General features: G+C 43.9%; 1 protein-coding gene across 4 annotated transcripts in view; it reads right to left on the bottom strand.

The window, feature by feature from the left end:
• The window catches only part of ULK2 (unc-51 like autophagy activating kinase 2), a 54,015-nt gene extending 37,770 nt beyond the window's left edge, over positions 1–16,245 (bottom strand). For 2 of the 4 annotated variants that reach the window (XM_090024941.1, XM_090024939.1), the window contains exons 1-5: positions 15,754–16,245; positions 14,443–14,535; positions 13,301–13,342; positions 1,290–1,322; positions 806–842 (exon numbers count right to left, since the gene is read on the bottom strand). In XM_090024941.1, coding sequence (XP_089881067.1) covers positions 806–842; positions 1,290–1,322; positions 13,301–13,342; positions 14,443–14,535; positions 15,754–15,843 — 295 coding nt within the window. In that variant the 5' untranslated portion in view covers positions 15,844–16,245. Of the gene's footprint in view, positions 1–805; positions 843–1,289; positions 1,323–8,438; positions 8,546–13,300; positions 13,343–14,442; positions 14,538–15,753 lie in introns of those variants that run through there. The other 2 variants (XM_090024942.1, XM_090024940.1) reach the window with 2 other exon arrangements.
• Between the last annotated feature and the right edge of the window lie 5,105 nt (positions 16,246–21,350).

Consider the following 21,350-nt stretch of genomic DNA (forward strand, 5'->3'; position numbering starts at 1 on the left):
TCGCCTCATTACCCTGGGCAGAATGAAATCTCTTCCTACTGAGCTAAAACTGTCTCTTTTCACAAAGCCTCATTATCTCTGTAATTCAGCAAATTTCTAGAGCCAGATCTTGGAAAAGCAAGTGGGAAGAATCAAAACGACATCAACAATCCAATCGGTTCAGCTTCACATTGCAGTTCTCCTGTTTTAATTCAGGTTTAGACTAGAACAGGGCTACCTCCGCTCAACTCCCAAGTGACTGGGGACGCGCCGCACTGCACGCCCCAGTGCCACCCAGCCCCTCCGCTGCACAGCATGTCTGGGTGCTCTACTCACCCTCCGCTCCCACCTGGGATGCTCGAGCACAATTTATACTGCTAACCAAAAGCCTATTCACCACATTCATCATAATAGCTCTGCTTCACTAGGTTAGTGTTTTTGTCCAATTGAGGCATATAGGTTCTTAAAGCTATCATTTCCCATGAAGCTGGAGATACAAGCTTAAATATCCTGAAACAGCACCAGAAAAAGCAACTTGGATTCCTCTGACAGTTTTATAACAAACGTTTTCCTCCACTGATTTCTGCTTTTGGAGAGTCTTGGGTACTTAACAGAAACAGACCAAGTCCCCAAACCAGGGCTCATCATGCTTTTCTACAGAAGCAAGTTCCAAGTCACACTGGGGGCATAGTTAATTTACCAACTGCCAAAATGAAAAAAAATCTAAATCTCAAGCCACAGATCAAAGTATCACTGATGAGCTTTGAACCACAAATACAACAAGGGGATGATAATGTACTAATGGAGAAATGGAGTAATCGATTACCTTGCAAGTAATCTGCCAAATCACCACCATTGCAGTACTGTGGAAGAGAAAGGAAGGCAGGCTTATATTCAAAACATAAGCACTGGAAGGCTCTCTTGCCTCATTACAAGTTCATTTTCATTTCCTTATGTTCCTATATTTTCTATGACATCTAGAAAATCTCTTCCAGCTGTCTGGCTTTAACATTATTTTGTCAATTATTCAGTTATTAATTTGCGTAAGTAATGGAAACATTTCATAAAAAAAAATATAGCACTATGACCTAAAATGCTGCATAATTTATAGAACATAAAGTTACTGGTGTATTTAATAGTGCATATGAAAGTAATTATCTAGCTTTCAGACTTATACATACATTTCAGGAAGCTAAGAACACACTGAAGCAATGCCTGCTTAAATCAATCCATTTCAACACTTTTAATACTTTTATAAATGAAAGCAAATACAAATCAAGTTACAGTGGACCATGGCCCTTAATACATACCTCCATCACCAGAAAGACTGAGTTGGGCATTTCCTGAAAGAAGAAGTGCAATAAATCTCATTTAGGGATATGACAAGACATAGCCTTTCAAGAAAATCCTACAAATTGTAATATTAGATTTTCAATTAACTGAATGACCTCAGTCAAAAAAAAAAAATCAATAACTCTTAGTGTGCAATAACTGAAATTCAAGGTTTTTTTGCAATGATTCAAGATTTTAAAGTGCATTAGAGCTTTTGAAACTGCCAAAGTAACTGTTGAAGGCCAAATTCAGGAAAAAAAAAGCAAGATGCAGGAGAGCAACAGTATCAGGTTCCTTCGCACACCACACCTCCTCTTCAGCCTTCATACTCGCTCGGTTCTTGGCATGAGAGCCAGTACCACACTGATGAAGAGCTTTTTAAAAATAGGAGAAAAATACATCTGGACCCCAGCCAAATTAATCAGCTATTGGATGGCAATTAAAGAGGTCTTGAACATACTTGGTCAAATGCAAGTGACTGCATAAGATTTTCCAGAGCTAACCAATTTCCTGTCAGAGGCATTTCAAAGCACAAATCCTTGCTCCGCTGGCAAAGCAAGCATTGATCCTGCCACCTGAAAAGCTGTAAGTCAGTCAAGGCTCACACATCCCACTGCCAAATGGATGCCCAAATTGCACTCTCAAACTTGCAGGATACTTAATCCAGGCTGCTTGCCTACTTCTGGAAGTGACCTCCCCAATGAGCGCCATCAGATCACAACCTTGCCCTGAGTCTGACTGAGATTTTCCAGTGACGACTTCCTCCAACCCAACCAGTTCCTCAGGGACTAGCTAGCTAGCCTCCGACTGCAAGCCAACCATGCCCTTTGCAAACGGGTAAAAGCTGCAGTCAGCCTGAAGTGTTGTAAAAGGTAGCATTCAAACTAATGTTTTCAGTGTCTTAAGAGAAAGCCTGCCTGCCAGTTCTGCATGGATTGTTGTTAATAGTTTGCTGCCGAGTTCCAATTTCTTAATTGATTTCTTTTTAATTATTTAGCCCATTCCTGCAGAGCCACAAATGTTCATGGCATTTTTTATTTATTTTTAGAGAGACATAAATCTTGCCTCAGAGTGCACAACCTCAGTGGGTATGACAAGATAGGAAGCAGGGGAAGCAGAGAAACAAGACAGGATAACAGGAAAGAATACATAAATAATGCTCAAACAGCACAGAACTTCATTTTCATTTTATACGGAGCTAAAATTCACTTAAGAGCAGGGGTCATTTGAAGTTTGAACAAAAGGCGTCTTCTTCAGATACTAGACAAAAAAAAAAAAAAAAATCACAGAAACCACATTTGGAAGCAGAACTGTGGATAGCTTGCCAGCACTTTGTAGCACCAGAGGCAAAAAAGAGAGAGAGTCAGGAAAGGTAGTATGTGGGAAAACAGATGCAAGCTTCACCACTGTCCTTCGCACTTATATTAATATAAGAGTTCTGAATCTGAGTATAACTACAAGACCTCCCACTCCAGAGAGTAACCACTAAAGCATTACCTAGACCCTGAACTTTCATCAAGGAAAAGGATTTAAACCTTGTGTTTTGACTAGCCATCACAACAAGTTTTCCAGAGACTTCAGACCCAGAATCACCAGGCAGCTTGAACAGGCAATCAGAAAATACAGCGTGGACACTTATGGGTTAAGATTTTAAGTGCTATGGGCGTAGGACACTCAACTACTTGTTTTCAAATCAACATCATTTTATCTGCTTATTTCAAAATCCTTGGCACTAACAAACATTTTAGTCTGGTACAGCACCAGTCAAAAGTTTGAGAAATAAAACTATAATTACAGCTCTAGGTAAACTGCTTCGGAAAAGTTTTGCTTTCAGAATTCCCTGAAGTTTCAGCCATTATCAAACGAGGCTGAAAAACAAGAGCTTAGCCATGAGCTCTGGATCCATCAACTCCAGTAATATTAATGCTCAAACTCCTGGAGTTCTTATTTAAAAAAAAGGGTTTTTAATGTATATTAACGTGCAATAACAAGCTACGTTTAAAGATGAACTGGGTCTTTTAAAGTTTATTCAGGACAGAGCCAACTCCCTGTTTGGAGGTGTTTTCTTCAGCCACCCTCTTTAGCTATGCACAAAAACCACTCAAGGGATTTTTCCCCCCTCCAGCCCAGATCACTACAGATCTGTTTGTATTCTGAAGCCAGTTTCAAAGAAAGCAAATTTCTAGGAATGTTAATAGGGTCTGTTGGGAAGGACGAGCTCGCTCCCACCAATAAAAACTGCTGTTAAAGCAGCAGCTGATCAAATGACAGGAAGTCCCAATTGTTGTGTTTTCCTGCAGCTGCTCCGTCCTGTACTAACCACAGTCTGCAGCCAAATGCCTCAAAGCCATAAGCAGCATGTATTTTATCAGGAGGACAACACACTAAATCAGATCAGATACCTGCCCCATCTGTTTAAAGGAATGACAATTTAAGAGTTCTTTTCTTTCCTCTTGCTGCATCATATAGGAACTTCCAACTAAACTATCAGTATTTTTTTCTAAAAGTCTCCAGGAGCCTCCAAGTAATATTCAGAACATAACGCGTAAATTGGAAGTTACTGACACCAATTAAATTCCTAATATAGTCCAACTGATTTCTACCATCAGTAAAACAGTTGCCTAGACCTTCAAGTTCAGGAACTCACGTGCATATTCTCTCTAATCAGACGGAGGAAGCTCAGGGAGTCGCATCCTAACCATAAGGCAAAAACCTCAGAAATCAGAATAAAGGCCTACAGAATTACGAGCTCACAATATGCGATACACTGTTTACCCTCAACAGAAAAATGCAACAAGTGACAGGATCCAAAAAAAGCAGCTAACACCAATCACTGTGCCCATCATTGAACTCAAGAACAAGTTTTCCAGGATTCCCTTTAAAGCAGTGTCCTCCTTTTGACTGAAATTACTCCTTCGGAAACAAAGTTAGTTGTCCCATGACTCCAACTAGTCTTTCTACACCTAAGCAAGTGGAATCAAAATGTAGGTTAACTTAATATCACTTTAACCCTCCCCCCCATAGTAAACAACTGCCATACCACAATTATTTGGACACACCCTCAGACAGCTGGGGAGGTAGAAGGAGCCAGAGAGGGTTGGATGAAAACATTTTTTTGTACACAGCAACCAAATTTAAAAAAAAAAAAAGGATTGTTTTTTTGCAGTTTATACTGCCACTTTTTTTTGCCAGCCACCTACTCTGAATTCAGGCCCATGTGTCCCTTTTGGCTGTTGTGTGTAATAAGACAAATGAATTAAGTCCTCAGCTTTTGGAAAATAGCAACAAACTGGCAACAGACCAAAAAATTATCAGCCCTGTTATTTCCAGCCTTGCCCTCACTCCCCTTACAATTCCCAGCTACGCAACTGTAGAAGTCAGGCAGTCACAATAGCCCAATGTTTATGAAAACACCCAGGCAAAATCTTACAGCAAATACTTTCCCAAAAACCTCAATTCTGCCTGTGTTCAGCCCTGAATATTACATTCCTGTAATGTTTAAGGTTTTCAAACATTATACATGTAAAACTGAACATTTCACTTTAGACTCCAACTGGACATTTTTTGGAGCTACTGTCTGTACCATCTCACACAACTATTTTACTTGGATTGATTTGGTGGAGCCGAAATCAAATAAAGTAATTCTGAACTTAAGACTTTCAATAAGGCAAAGGCCTGGATTGTTGCATTCTTACATTATGGAGATGTGTCAGTATTGTGCCGGCACAGGAGAATCAGCTTTGCCACGGTTTTTAACCTGTCCACTTCAGTACGTGACAGCTGCCCAACACACTGCTGATAGCATGTTTTGAGACAGATATAGCTTGGAACTACTGAACAACGAGATTTCAGGATGAGGAAAAAAATATGCCAAAACACATCTTTTCCTGCAGTTGGTTAACCCAAATTGTCAATCTATGCCAAACTATTTCCCCCCCCCCAACCCAAGTCAGTTCTTCAGCTTTCTCTCACCAGTACTCTAAGAAAGGGCCTGATATGTTTTGATGGACAGATGAGACACCTGGTAAAAATCACTACATGACTCTCACATTAAAACCTACTGGGAATCTGTAATCTGGCCAGAAAAATCCTTTAATTTCCATCTATTCATTTCAATCCATTAAGTTAATGAGTAAATTAACTGAATCACAAGGAGATTTTTCCAGTTTAGTCAAAAGTGATAACCAGTTCGCATCCTAAAGTAGCACTTGGCACCAGTGCTGGCATCAGGTCACTTAAGTGTATAAGCACACTGATTTTTCCCTTGCACACAAATATCACCGAAAACTGATGAAATGGCTCACCTCAGCACTGCAGTTTACACATATTTGTATCTGTGGGCTTTTGGATACCATAAGGAATAAGTTGGGACTACATTAAAAAAAAAAAAGCTCATATCTAACACATCTGGCTGAGAAGCAAAGCTGTTCACATTATCATTCCCTTAAACTGCAGCCTTTTATTAACTTGCTACATCGTAAGCATCAGGCAAAGCATGCAAAGTATAGCAAACCAAGGAACTAATATTCAGGAATAACACTCACCTACAAAGCTATGTTTAATCACCTCTTCACTGAGATAAAAGCTTTCAAAATTGTAAATACAGATCACACAATTACAGCTGCAGTTGTTCCAGCCTACATCTTTACTCGCTCTGAGGAACAACATGCAAAACAAATTCACATTCTTTTGGAGGAACATGAACATCCATTCAAACATTTTCCTTTGCATGCCACGTCTCTAGTCCTGTCTGTAAAAAAATTAATGCATTGGTTGTCTTCATGTTGTTTCTGAATCAACTGATTTAGGGTTTCCCTGAAAGGACAAGAGGAAGACAGGAAATGTTAGCAAGAAACAACATTTCCCAGTTTCCCTGAAACTTTAAAGCATTGCATGTCTATTAGGGAGGGACCAGGAGGTACCAAGGTAATCAAAACTCTGCCTTTTAATCCCTGACATATAGATTTCATAGACATTAGGGCTGGAAGGGACCTCGGAAGATCAAGTTCAGTCCCCCACACGAAGGGCAGGAAATCAGCTGGGGTCATAGGATCCCAGCAAGATAAGCATCCATTTTACTCTTGATAGTGTTCAGTGTAGGTGCTTGAACCACCTCCGCTGGCAGACTGTTCCAGACCTTGGGGGCTCAAACAGTAAAGAAATTCTTCCTTATGTCCAGCCTGAAACGGTCTTGCAGGAGTTTATAACAGTTTGACCTCGTCATCCCTTGGGGCGCTCTGGTGAACAAACGTTCCCCCAGATCCTGGTGTTCACCCCGATAAGCTTATAGGTGGCCATCAGATCTCCCCTGAGCCTGCGGTCTTCCAGGCTAAAAAGAGCCCCATGGCTCTCGGCCTGTTGTCGTAAGATCTGTTTTCCCGACCCCGATCACACGGCAGCTTTCTCAGGATAGAGCTGAAAGACACCACAGCTTAAGTCAAGGTTACGACACGGAGCAAAATCTTTCCAATTAGAAAATATAAGCTAAAAGAAAACACTCTTAACTCCAACGTCCAAGATGACTTAACAGTCAGGCTCGTTACCATTCTATCATTCCAGTGACAAACAGCCTGTATTTTTTTTGGAAGATGAGGGTCTCTACTAGAATGAATTACCTCCACAACAAACAACCTTACTGAGCTTTCAGTGACTTTAACATCCTGAAATAATAGTGTCAATAGGGCCCCGTTAGGTCTCCTCTGCCTCCCATTCCAGAGTAGAAGTGGTGATAGATCAAAACGTTGCTCTCTATTACTCCAAGTCCGTTAACTGTATTCCTTAACCCCACCATAACCTGCACCCCAAGCGCACGTGGGCTTCTCAGCTTATGCACCGACTTGCATCCAATTAACACATCAGAAAATTACCTTGCACTGTATCTGCCGTCACCATTTTTTAAATAGCGAGCGCTCCTCATTTTAGTAAGCTGAATGAATTTGGCAAGAGCACTAATGATTTAGTTGATCAAAGTTTGCTCGATCCCTTTTTTTTTTTTTTTTTTTTTACTATTTTTAATGCAAGGAAGACCTGCTTTAAGTAGTTTCCTATGTGCACACCACTGCAACAGTTAACACAGAAGGGCTGAACATTTACTTACTTCTGACTAAACGTTACATCGCAGACTAAATGTCAGTTGACATCTGACTGCAGGATCAAATAGCTTGCTTGCTGCCAATTAGTCACATAAAAGAGCGATCAGCCATGGGAAACATACTACAATAGCAACGTCACTCGCATGCTTTTCTTTAGGCACGCGAAACACTGTGCCTAACTAATATATACGGCAGGTAGTAAGTGAAAGTAGTCCAACCTAGTTTGCCCACTACATGGTGCAAAACAAAGGCAAGACTGCTACTATCACACCAAGTGTCTGCTGGAAATTGTTCTACCACACCTGGGTATTGAAGCAGTCTGGAAACAGCAAGGGCACCTACAAACTGTAATGTCTACGCATAGTAGGGTGAGTTAAGGACATGTTAACCTTAACCCAAATCCACTTGGTTCAAGCAAACCAACTTTTAAAGGCTTGTCTCTATTCTTCAACTTCTTCTCAAAACCTACCAGTTAAATACTAATTCAATCTCACTTGTCAGGAGTTGTTATTAGGGAAGCTAACTTTCAGAAATGATATGATAGCAGCAGCTGGAAATTCAGATTCTTGGGTATATTTTATTTAGGTTCTTTTTGCTCTAAAATGATGTTTAGACATTTTAACCTTCGTTTTTACTGGTTGGGGGGGGGGGTGTTACTAGTGAAATTATCCTCAAAGGCCTGGCTACCATTTCAATGGATAAAGATTATTGGAGGTCAGTTAAAGAGGGTCTTATTAAGTATTTAAGCAGGTGTTTATTATTTAAAGAGGACCCTGAAGTGTGAAAAGTCTCTCAGCACAAACAAAACTTTACCCCAAAGACCTCACCACTCAATACTGAACACTGTACAACACAGCAGGTAACAGGACAGTAAGCAGATGTAGGAGAGGCATGACACCTCCAGTTGCTTAATGCGATCAGTTCGTAGTATGATGGGACAAAAACAATTGGATGGTTGAGATACATGTATGGAATACATAGGTTTCTTGTAGAAGAGATTTGGAGGGCCTGCCGGAGGACCATCATTTTGCGCACCAGCTCAAAGGGGTTTCCACAATTGGGGTAACAGGGACTATGTGCTGGAACAGTTTCACACAGAGGAAGAAAAGCTGTTGTCGAGTTCAGAGGCCTCTGCCAAAAACCTGAAAGAAAAGAGGTACCAGTGAATCCGCACTCAGAGACCAGCTCTCCAAAAAAAAAAAAACTGTACCAAAAGCACTGAAGCAAATAATAAGAGCACACACTCAGGTGCCAAATACAACACTGCATATTTAGACGCAACCCCCTCAAGACATTTTGGGAGTCATACCAACCTGACCAGACAGTTTGGATCATTTGGAAGAGTCTACACACTTTGTGCTGGTCAAAGAACTAAAGCTACACAGAAATGTGTTTCTTCCTTATGCAGACCCACTTTCCAGATGTTTGTGCTTGTTTGTAGAAAGGGGCAATGCATCAAGTGGGTCCAACTGGTGTTTCTCACCATTGCTGCTCTCAAGGATGAAAAGAACAGCCAATGCTACTCTGTCTTGCAACAAGCATTGGAAAAAAGAGAGCAAATTCTGCATAGGCAGTACGTTTAGAGTGAACTCATTTCCGGTTTGTGGCACTAGCCTTTCTTCAAACTGTTGCTAATCACACTCTAGTCGTATCAAGTGAAGGCATTAATTCATTCTAGCAAACCACTATTTCCGAGATATGGCATGTTTTTATTTGAGAAAGCGTTTTGAAATGAATTATGTACTAAAACAGGGTTGACTGGCACTCTGTAAAGGACGCTCTCTAACAACACATTTGGGATCAGCGGCTTTATAAAGAACTGCAAATTAGCTTAAATGTAAATATGTTCCAAATAGCTATTTTCCCTGTAAATGTATTTGCATTCAGATAACCAAGACTTTGTACTCGCACAGAATCCTCTGTCCAGATTCAACAAGTAAGTTGTTGCCTATGAAAGCTCCTGCCTGTCTGAGCCAGTTAGTCTTTAAGGTGCCATCCTGCCCGAACTTCTGTCAGACCTCAAGCTAACACAGCAAACCACCTCTGGGTTCAGCAAGACTAAATGACTCCCAGACTCAAAGCAGTGGAAGACGTTGCATTCCTGACGCTGTTTCAGAGACAGACAAATCTTCACTCTAGCACAAAAGAATACTGAACACAAGCACCAGAAGGCCAGCAAAAGGAAACGATAAATAAAATGTATTTAAAAACAAAAACAAATTAAGACTACCAAACTATTTTATCAACAGAAGACCCTACAAAATTCTGTACATTTAAATATTTAAGTTCACCTTTAAGTTGACATTTCAGGTGCCTGGGACCTCAACCTTACTGCTCCAGGTGGTTTATTACTCATCCTTCTCTCATGGAAGAAAGAGTCCAGGTCAACTATCCCCCAAAATGTCTATAGAAACGCAAATAAGAACCACTGTCTTCCATATTCTTGCCTGCTTTTATCCTGGCTCCCAAGATGGCAAAAATATAAAATACATGCTCTGCTTATATGAAATGCTTAACTGTAGATCAAACCTGCTGGCACTGCATGTAACCACCTTATGGAAATCAATGACAATTATGGTGCTGGCATCAGTACAGCACTTTTAATGCCAAGCAAGACAGGCACATTAATGCCGTACCAATTCATCTGGGAATGTTTTCAGATGAATGGGCATTTTCAGTACTGTAACAAGTGAAGACTATACATACTGAGAGATACATCAAGCTGCTTTATTCAGAGGGAGAGGAAGCCACAGCAGTGTATGAAGTTTCCAAAGGTTCGCATGCTAAACGGCAGGATTACTCACAACCGAGGTCTCCTTGGTTATGAATGAAGAACTGTGCGGGGGCATGCTCTTCACTATACAGACTATGCAAGGCTCTTGAGAGTCAGTGTAATCGAAACAAAACCGTACTTGAACAGAGATAAGAGGAGTGGGAATCCATGAAATAAACTGCCATAGGGAACAGATCAAGGATGAGACTTGAAAATAATATGGAAGTTCAGCAATGTGTTTAAAGAGTACCTAATACCTTCAATTCAAGCTCGCCGATACATTCTGAAGTGGAATGAAAACTTATACTTGCGTCTGCACTGTGCTGCCATTACATGCAGAAAAGGTTACCACTTGACACCATGAGGTATTAAAAATATTTCTTCTACATTAAAATCCATTTGCATTCCCCCCCACATATTAACTCCTTACATCCCCCACCACCATTCAGTCTGATGACTTAGTACCACAGTCAGTTCAGTTCTTTGGTTATTCAGCTAACTGATCTATCCAACAGCACATTTGAAACTCGATGATTTTCTGCTTCAAACTGCCTAACAAAAATTAGAAACCGACATAAGACAAATAGGCTCCCAGTCACACTGGGAACTCCCTACTGTGATACAGACACTGCTGGCTGCAACATTGCAGGGGAAAAAAAACCAAAAAACCAACAAACTAGTTTCTGTGGTTCGATAATTGTTTGATTTCCAGAAGTCTTATCTACTGCATTATATTCCAACAATGTTAGCAATTCTATGGCAAACAAAAAAATGCAATACGTGCTAGAACATGAAATACTAAAGCAAATTAGAAGGTGCAGTGACATACCACACGTGTCAATGCCTAGCAGAGTACTCATTCTTGCCAGGTTATAAATTAATGTAATTATGCAAGTTAATGATGTGTAATTTTTCACACTGTAAAGAAACTGTAGGTCTCATTTGTGCAAATGTCACATTCTTTAGCTCATATTTCAAAGAGGTTTTGTCTACAGAAGGGGCATCGCCATGCCCAGTTTTGCAGTTTGCCACGAATGGGTCCAAGACATATCCAAGATATGACAGTTTTATTTAAGTTTAAGGCTGAATGAGAGGCAGACATATCCCCTTCTCAAACTGAGAATATAGGCCTGAAGCCTCATGACTAACATTGGCTCTTCTAGCATCTTCCCAGCTCTGACAGACCAGGAAAGTATGAGAGTCATGTTTCCAAATAACCTTTATGTAAAAAAGAACAAGAAAAAAAAGAAAAGCTTCATAGAGAGGCACAGTGTTCTCTCTTTTGTCACTGGACAGTACTGGATGTTTTGAGCATAAATCAAAGGGAGTACTATGCTTCTCAGAGCCTATACTGTAATGGAAAAATATACAATACATAGATCATCAGTCTGTCATGTGTTCTAAAAGTGAACTAAAGCTGCTATAAGAACGAACAGGCTTATAAGCCTAAACTTGAAGCATGTGGACTTCAAAGTGACTAGACATTGCAAATCACTTCTTTGAAGGCCAGCTCCTCTCTTACTTGCATGTCAAGACACAAACTCAAGATTTGCAATGCGTCTTGCAACGGCAGGTAGGCCATTAAAGTTCAGATGCTGGGCACCTTGTGTTCCCAATCTCAAAGGATCAGGCCCTGCCCCTCCAGGAAGAATGGCAGGCAATGCAGGAAAGGATGCACACTCACTCGCTGATGTTATCAGCTACTTGAGGACAAATCAACAATTCAGTGCTCGGAAAATAGAGGGGGGGGAAAAAGGGAAGGGGGAAGACTGCAAAACCACACATCCTAATGAACACAGTGTTCACATGTTCCCTCCTCAGCACACACACCATAACCCTGCTCCAAGAGACTAGCTTACTTCCCGAGTTTGCTAGTCAACATGAAATCAGTCTCTTTAGCATGTATCCATGAACAGGAGACTCTACCCTAGCCTGTACAGACAGAGATGGACCTGCAACCTGAAAGTTTTTCAGGATGCTGACATGCACGCAGGAGACAAAGTACAGAAACATTTATTTTTATGTTGCTTTAACTGTGCACAGTCCCAAGGGCCTTTAACAACCATTTTATTCATAAATGCACCTCTGTATTTAAGATTACAATAAAGCCCAGGAGACAAATGCATAGTTCTTATTCAATTAGGAAAAACAACTGCATAACCTATATAACTTCATACATGGCTGCACTAGCACTCACAGGCCTCAGGGTACCCAATGTGCATCTTACTAAGCAGAATTCATACCAACATGTACTGCCCATAATAGGCTGAACTTGTGTCCTTTTAATTCTAACAGGCAATATCCCAGATATAAAAGAAATAGGAAGGCCAAGAACTGAAGTTGCATAACAGAGTTTTACTATTACAGGAAGCCCAATCTCCCAGCTGTGATTTACTCTTTATCGTAGCTGGTGGAACTCAGATATACATCAGTAACATATAAATACTGTATCAGAAGACACCACTCCTCTTCTACAGACACAATTTTAAAATGATGCTGACATCTTAACGTCACTTGCCACAATAACTGAAAAGCCCTTCTTTCACATCACCTCCTACTAGGAAATGTTCCTAACAGGTCTGTTCAATAGTTAGCTGCAAACACCCACTTCCCAATTAGCAGCCTTTCCCTTGGACCCCTCTCCTCACTGAGAAAGAAGGTAGCTGCTGCCACTAATGTAGCTCCCAGTGCAGACACTTAAGTGCCAGCTGATGCTCTCTCCCTCCGGAGACTGGGCCAGACTACACAAACAGTCTCTGCAGAGATCCTCAAGCCTCCTCTTGCTCCTGAAGCCCAGCGGTCTGGAAGCACCCTGTGCTTCCCAGCTTTGTATTTCAAGTCCAACAGCCTGTTTCCTCTTTTACAGACATTAGGCTGTCCCTATTTAATAACAAGCACCTGTCTTAAAAAAAAAAAAAAAAAAAAAAAGTGGTCACATCTTGTCCTAGCCTGAGCCAACCTTTGCATTCAGAAGCACAGAAGCCTAAATTCCTGGTAGTGGAGAAAGTCTTTCACCATCACCAAGCTTTTGAGTGTCACTTTACCTTTGTTCACACACAGGTAAATGCTGTACTTTTAATGTGTATTTAAGCCAGCAAAAAAAAGACGCCAAGAAATGATTTACCTGAACATCATAGAGAGCTACAATATTCTCATGCTGAAGTTCCTGTAAGGCAAAAGAATTACATCATGGGAATATAGTCAGTTAAAACGATCATCCTAAATGATCACTTAATCTCCTGAGAAGTATTCAAGGGACAGGTAAATAACAGGTATTTTCAGAATGGACTTAAGGGTGCCTGTTCCCAGAATTTATTTTCCTTGCCTTTTTATAGGAAACACTGCAGTGTAACATGCAGTGAAAATGGGATTGACTTCCAAGCTCCTTACTATCGCTTGTTATGAATGAAATGATTATTTTGCTAATCTCACTTGAACCATCTCCCCGTTTTAAAGAGGAGGGGAAAGCAAGCTAAATGCTACTAAACAGACCTCCCAGGGCAGCTCAAATTGTTACCCTCCTTTCTTTCCCCCCAAAAAAGTACCAGAGAAACTAAACAGAGCAACAGAACGTGTCACAACATGTTTGAACATATTAAACAAACAGTACAGATTATGACTATAAATTCAAGAGAGAGAAAGAAAAGTGGTACAGTATGGAATTACTAGGAGCACTAAGTGGGGAAGAATTTCCCATAAATTACTACAGAACATGAACAAGGTTCCTAGACATAAACTGTGCGTTTGGAGTCAATTAACCTTTTAGTTGAGAGTGGGAAGGTAGCCCTAAGAATGACATGCCAGCAGGAAACATCTAGTTTTCCAACAGCCACCTGCTTTTCATCAGAGGTTGTGAGAAATTTCAACACCATTTAGGAAAGGACTAAAAAATAATTAGCGTGCATGTTACTTGTCCCCATTATTCTCAGTAAATGCAGTGCTTTTGAAGGGGGCCAGACTGAAAGCCTGCAGCACAAAATCCTCTGCCCATACAACAGATTCTGCCCAGACACAGCCTATCCAAAAGCCCTACACCTCCATGTGCCTTAATCCTATTATGGGACCATTTCTAGCATTGAAACCACAATTTAGTCTATTTTGAGGGACATACTCAATTCTTGGCTTTGGCAGAACTAACAGAAGCGTACATATGGAAAACCCTGCATTTGCAGCAATAATGCCAACCACATGCTACAGGCTGGACTGAAACACCAGTTATCTTTCATATACAGCAGCTTTGCAAAAGGGCACTGAAAATTACCATACCTTTAAGATTTTGATTTCTTTCCCAAGCAGGATTTGTGACTTGGACAAGTTCTTTTTGTTGATGCTTTTTATGGCGACTTCCCAATCAGTTTTCTGCAAAACAAAATCATCTTTTTAAAAACAAAACAAAAACGTGGTACTTTCTCCACTACTGCCTGCTTTAAATGAACAGACTGGAAGCTATGAAAGAATCTCTCACCTGTCCCCATTGCTATTGCTAACCTGTTAAACAAATCCGAGGGACCTCTATTTGTATTTACTCTGACTTTTCACATGGTCACCAAAACCACAACAGGGGTTTTAAGCAAAACAAGATTTGGGTTGGAAAAAGAGACCTAAAATGAACAGACACAAGAAAAAAAATCCCATCTTCATAATCCAAGAGGTTTTTCAAGCTGGAGCCAATGGGCATATCCAGTTTGGGCTGTCTGCCTTTAAATTGTCATCTCAGCTTGCGCAGTCAACACTGGAGCCACTTTCCCTTCCACCTCCAGGCTTGCCAGCTTCAGGGTCTCAATGATGCAATGTCTGCATTGCAAACCAGGGGAGGGGGTGGAGTTGTTTGTTAAAACAGAAGTTGTGCCGATTTGATGGCAGAAACATTTCTATTGGCCTTTTCTTTGTAAGACCTTGTTACCATCTCTCTAAATTAGATCCCCGTAGAGGCGGGGTGCTACTTGTAAGTGCAGCACTTGAAGGGAGTTGTGCCAGGCACCCCAAAATTTAAAAAAAAAAAAAAAAAGGAGACACAGGGGCACTGAACATCTGGGGAGACGGGAAGGCGAGGCTGGGAAACCAGACACCTTTACATTTCAGAAATCTTCGGCCAATCCCAAAGCGGCCAATTTTCCATTCGGTCTCCAGTTCTCGACTCAAAACAAACACGGGTCCCTCCAGCAAAACAAAGAGCTACGGAGATGAAATCCCCAAGGCAAGCCGGCACATCTGGGCACCCCTGGGAAAAGGGCTCGGCGTGGGAGCACTCGGGGTTGCCGCGAACGTGCGACTCGCTCGCAGAGCTCCCGATCTTTTCCTCCCCGAGCAGAGCCAGAAGGGGAGGTCCAAGTCGAGGCATGGGAGACCAGGTGCAGGGCCAAGCAGGATGGCCAGGACACTTGTCGATGGGTGGAGCTCTGCTTTTTAACGGGCGAAAAGCTGCAAACCAGGGCTGAAAACCCCATGCCCCCAACCGCACGTCCCCAACCTGCTCCCCAGCCCCCCGTGCCCCAGGGAAGGGGGTCCCTTCTCCTCGCTGGGCAAGGGGGGGGGGGGGGAGAGGTGGTTGTGTAACCAGCCCGGGGCCGCATTTACCTTGCGGTGACGACCTTTGAAGACCACGGCAAAGGCCCCATGGCCGATCAGGTCCTTCTTGCTGTACTCGAAGTCCCCCACCACCTCCATCGTCCTTGGGGGGCATGAAGCCCGGCGGGAGAGGGGCAGCGAGGAGAAGCCGAGGCGGGGGGCAAGGGAGGGGATCCTTCCTACAGCCCCAGCAGCGACCCCCGCCTGACGGGGCGCAGCCGGGCCCGCTCCTGCCTGCCGCCCCCGGGGGAGGGGGCAGCTGCTGTCATGCCGCAGGCCCCCCCGGGCCCGGGGGCTCCCACGGGCATGGGGAGGAGGGGGGAGAAGCCGCCCGGGGGAGGGACAAGGCTACATGAGGGAGACGGATGGTGGCCGAGCCCGGAGGCAGGTGTGTCGATGGTTGCGGGGGGAGGGAGGCTGATCTCAGGCCGGCTCCAGCCCCCGCCGCTGCTGCCCCCCCTCCGCCTGCCGCCAGCGCCGGCTCCGACTGCCGGGCCCTCCGCGCCGCCCGCCGCCTTTTGTAGGCCGCCTCGCGCAGGCTCCCAGCGCCTCGCTCCTTCCGCCGCCGGACAAAGAGTCCGCCTCGCCACCGGCCCCCAGCCTCGCTGTGGCGTGGCCGGGCCCCCGGATCCCTCCGCGGGGTGAGGCACCTCCCTTCTGTGAGACCCACAGCATAGGCCTGGGGCAGTGTGAGGGGAGCCCTCGGCAGCCCCTCCTGGGGGCCCGTACCTCCAACAGCCCAGGGGCTGTGCTCCCCTCAGCACCAGGCGTGTCGGCACCCCTCGCCGGCCTGCGCACTCAGGAGCGCGAAGCGGACAAAAACCCTGCGACCCCCCCGGGTCATGCCAAGGGGACATGGATGCTGCTTGCGACAGAGGAGAGCGGGCCGATGCCCCAGCGAGGGTGCGTTTCTGTCAGGGCGGGACCCTGCACCCTTTCTTTCTGCACCCACCCCAGGCCGCAGGGGCTTGGGGTTTGAGCCTACGCTAGGTTTCGGTGATGCTCGCCCAAAGCCGGAGGTTGCAACCCTGCGGTATTTTTGAGGGGTGACCCCGCCGCGCCAGTCGGACGCAGTTTATGGCATATCCTGGGACCTGCTAGGTTGTCAAAAACAGATGTAGATGCTCATGCTGATGGGCCCAAACCGTGTTCAGTGCCGGCGCGCGGGTTAGCGTGCTCCTGCCTGCTCCTTGCCCAGCGCTCTGCTTGGCCTTGCCTCCTGCGGACCACTGCAGTCAGTGCCAAGGCCATTTCTCCTAGCACAGGCAAGGCCGGAGCATGAATAGGAAAGCAAAAGCAGGAGCAACGGAGGCAGAGTTAATCCATCTGCCCACTGGCAGCACGCGTCAGCGGTGGGACTGGGATTACCACGTAGCCGCTAGAAATGGGGGAAGACTGAGGTCATCCTGTCCTGTCTACCTGCCGGGGCAGAAACGTGGCTTGTACAGCATCACAGGGCTTCCTATTTCTCAGCTGTGTTTCCGCTCCATTAGCTAGCGAGACAATGCTTAAGTGCAAATCTGACCCAGGGGACTTGATGGAGAAGCAAGGGATGGAGACACATATATACCGCTAAGGTGTATCAATGCTATCAATCAGGGACACCATTTTCAATTTAAATGACCTAACCCTCCCTTCGGAAATGTGCAGGGAGCTCTTCATCATCCAGCCTGTGCCCTGGACATGTGGAAATGAGTCTTGGGACTGTTGCAGCTGCAAACGTCATGAAACACATGTTGGTCACATGAAGCCTTTAACCTTCACCACTGTGCCCTCGCATAACCCTGCTCCCACCTCCATTTCTCTTCTGCTTACCATATTGCCTCTTGCTCCGAGCAGCTTCCCCACACCACTGCTCCCTTTCCTTCAAATTCCTCATTCAGGCTCATTTCTCTCTCACTGCACACTGAGACTAGTCACGACTGACCCTGCCGTGCTGCATACCTTTGGCATGCCAGCCTCCCAGCTGACGGCTGATATGCTGGAATGAGAGGCACCACCTGAGTTTTTGCCCCGTGTGCCTTTGGCAGTACCCAAGCAATCGTACGCATCACGTGGTGCATGGGATAAAACAGCTGTTGCTGCTGCGGTCATGCTCCAGGTCCCACATAGCTCCCTCTCATGGCATGAGGTCCCATCCCAACCTCATTGTCTCTAAAGAGCAACCAAGCAGTAAGCACCGGGGTGGTTCTGTCGTTGCTGATCCCCATTACCTGAATGCACACCACAGTTATTACCTTTGCCTCTGCTGCCCTCAAAATGATTGTGGCTCAAGTCTTTTTAGAGCCTTTTACAAAAAGGTGACACAACCAATACAACAATACATCCCACCATCAATTTCAGAGGACAAACCTTGGACTTTGCAAATAATTAAGCGTGTGGAAGTGCTATAGAATACTAATACGAAGATTCAGTATCAAAGAGAAAGGGCTTTAGTTTTACATTTCAAAACCTTTCTTTCTGCAGTGTCATGAACCTCCAAGCCACCACAGCAATGAGCAAACAAACAAGAACTAGCCAGGAAAACGGACCAAAGCACTTAAGTCAGCAAAGAAAAACTCAGCAAGATCCTAGCATGCTAAAAACATTTTCAAAACCTAAATAGGTGTTTAACCATCATGTCAGGTGCTGCTAGTACATCAAAAGGCTGTTTTCTCAATATGCAGGGGAAGCTCAAATTCAAAATCAAATCAGGGAAGCTTAATAAACAAGATGCTTAAATAGACAAACCAAGCTTAATAAACAAGATACTCAGATTCAGAAACTCATTCCCATGAGGAATAGTCATGTATTCCTCTCCGTTGGTTCTTGCATGCAAGGCCACCATCCTTCGGCCCAGTGCCAACTTATGTCCTCTTCCCAGAAACTGCATCACGCAGCCAGCTCGTAAGGAAGACAGCTCAAATGGGCTATAAGTTATGTTTGTGGAGAAAAACATGCTCCAGGAATTTCTAAGCAATTACACCTTCTGGGTCAAAAGTAAATCACTAAATTTCTCTCAACGCCAATTGTGCTGCTTTATTAGCCACCTGCCTGCCATGCTCGTCTTCACAACAAGATCCGGGGGGTAAGTTAGCTTCAGCAAAAGACCAAAGGTACGAGGGACATTGGTGGATGCAGGAGACTCCAGTTACAGGGGCAGCTGGGAGATTTGACTGGGGTAACCAAAGTAGTCAGCTGCCCCCAAAATTTTAAAATTAGGAGCTGAAGAAATTTCTCCTATTACAATGGTCTCCTATTACAAAAAAAACCATGTAGAAGCTTTAATTCCCCTCCAGAGCAGTCAAGATAGTCTCTAATGGCCTACCAACAAACTCCTCCCAGCTGCCCCTAAACCATAAATCACATGGGCCTCAGGATAACTACCTGGGAATACAATCAAGGGATGAGCTGATCCTACTCACCTTTGTATCCAGTGAAGGTGGAGTTGTACAGACAAGGATAAATCACTTCCCCACCAATTCTGCCTGGGTGAGAAGATCACAGAACACTGATGTTAATTAGGTGGGAGTCAAGGCCCTGCTTATTTAAACCTGACCAAAGGATCAGGGGACCACTATACATCTGGCTTCTGAGTCTCCACAGTGGAGGACTGCTTGATTCATGGCTGAGAGAAACAGATGCTTTCACCATTTACCGCCCCCTTAATTATTCCTGACCTTTTTTCTTGCAGAAACCAAAAACTTTCCTCCGAGGAGCAGAGTACCTCTCCGTCCTCATTAGCCTGTCCTCCTCAGGAACCAGACACAGCACATGTCATTAGGAGGTACTGCCTTAATGAGGCACTTCTAATGAGTTTGATGGCGGCATGAACTGAAACATCATTACATGATGGTATTAGGAGGGATCTTTGTAGTAAGAGTGCCATAGTAGCTAAACACACTTAAAAGGGTATTTATCTAAAGAACACCATCTCCATTGCAAGCTGTTTAACTGTAGCATATTTAATGAATAAGAGGGATGAAATGAGACCTGCAAATGGAGTAACTTATACAGATATTCACACCACACACCAGCTTTTGAGAACCAAGTATTTCAGCACATCCATTATCATGATGTTATCAATCTGCTCGCCAGCCAGATGTGTATTTTCAAGTACCTCTTTTAAAAATATATTTGATTATTAAACACCCATCAAGGACTCCAAAGGCAGAGTTTTTAGAGCAAAATTCACACTTGCCGTGCACACCTGCACTTAGAAGTGACAATGTCTAGCACCTTGTATCCTTGTTTTCAAAAGTTCTGAATAACTATTGACTGAACCTGACCATGAGGAAGCAGATTGTAACCACTTCCCCAAAGGCAGCAGCATCTAGAGTGGAGCGCAACCGCTAGTGAGCAGTGCACAGAAGAACCTCAGAATGCTTGGAGACAGGAAACAAGGAATGCCTTATCCAAATAAAACTGAGGCATGGGATTCAGCTAGGCAGAAATTACTCAAGCTGAAGGTTGGCCAAGGGACTGAGGTTACCACTCCTCCTCTCCTAAGAAGTGCCAGGCCATCTTTAAGGACCACTGGGGGGAAAGACTGGAATTCATTTCACCTGGATGCTGGTGTCATGCAAGTGGAAAAACCCTAGTGTTGTTTTGGGGGTTATTTGGATTTTAGAAAATGTTTGGGTTTTTTGCCAGTTTATCTCGTAAGTAAATAAGCATGAAGAGATGGATTTTCAACCATGTGGCTAAAATGCCAAATTAAACAGCATGTTTCAGGGAATGCATATATACGGTCAGCTCATCCTTTTGTATGAGAGCTTTATAAAAGCAGCCATATGTGCCCATGTTTAGGAGCTATGGAAGCCACTTTTATGTGGACTCGATTTGGTACTAAATACTAACCCCCGGGACAGAGGACAGGAGAGAAGGTGACCACAGCAACACAATGTATGTTTAGGACAGGAAGTGGAGGCACACACCTCACTCAACTGAAAAAGCTGGTTTCTGTTTAGAGATGGAAAACCAAGCCCCTGAACAATGCAGCTGGGCAGACTGAGCAGGAAGTCACCTCGGGGTTTTTATCCTGGCTGAGGCCTTTGCTTCCGCTGCACTTCTACTTACTGGTCTGCAGAAGGAGGAGGATGCCACTTACTGTGGAAAGGTGGAAGGCAGGTTGGTTTCTTGGACAGCACAAAGCCTTCAATAACTACTGAGGATCATTGGTGTGGGCTTTCCCCTCCTCTGTACTGGGCTAACATTTAAAGATAAGGCTACTGTGAGAATCCTTTTCTCTCGCCATTTTTGACTCCATCTCTAGGACGAGACAGACTGAAAGACGGTTATTAGCTGCGCCTCTGAACCACCGTACCTTCACATCAGTAAAGTGCGAACTGCTTTGCTTCTGTAGACAGACACAGCACAGCCTTACAATTCAGTGAGAGGCGACTCTGCAGGAAGCATATTAACAAACCGTGTACAGGATATTGAGTTCTTCCCAGAAGATCTTGTGCAGATAGGAGTCAGGCGAGTCGGCTGGCAGAGGGATATGCTGAGAGGTACAGCAGTTTGCTGGTACTCTCTAATATCAATACACGTTATATAAGTAACCTTCTGTTCCAACCTTCTGCTCTGCTTGGTGGTTTTGAGGAGCAGATAGGCTGGTGGTCATT

This window comes from Crocodylus siamensis, chromosome 13 (genome assembly GCF_052110815.1).
Source record: "Crocodylus siamensis isolate JL-2025a chromosome 13, ASM5211081v1, whole genome shotgun sequence".
In the NCBI taxonomy this organism is placed as follows: domain Eukaryota; kingdom Metazoa; phylum Chordata; order Crocodylia; family Crocodylidae; genus Crocodylus; species Crocodylus siamensis.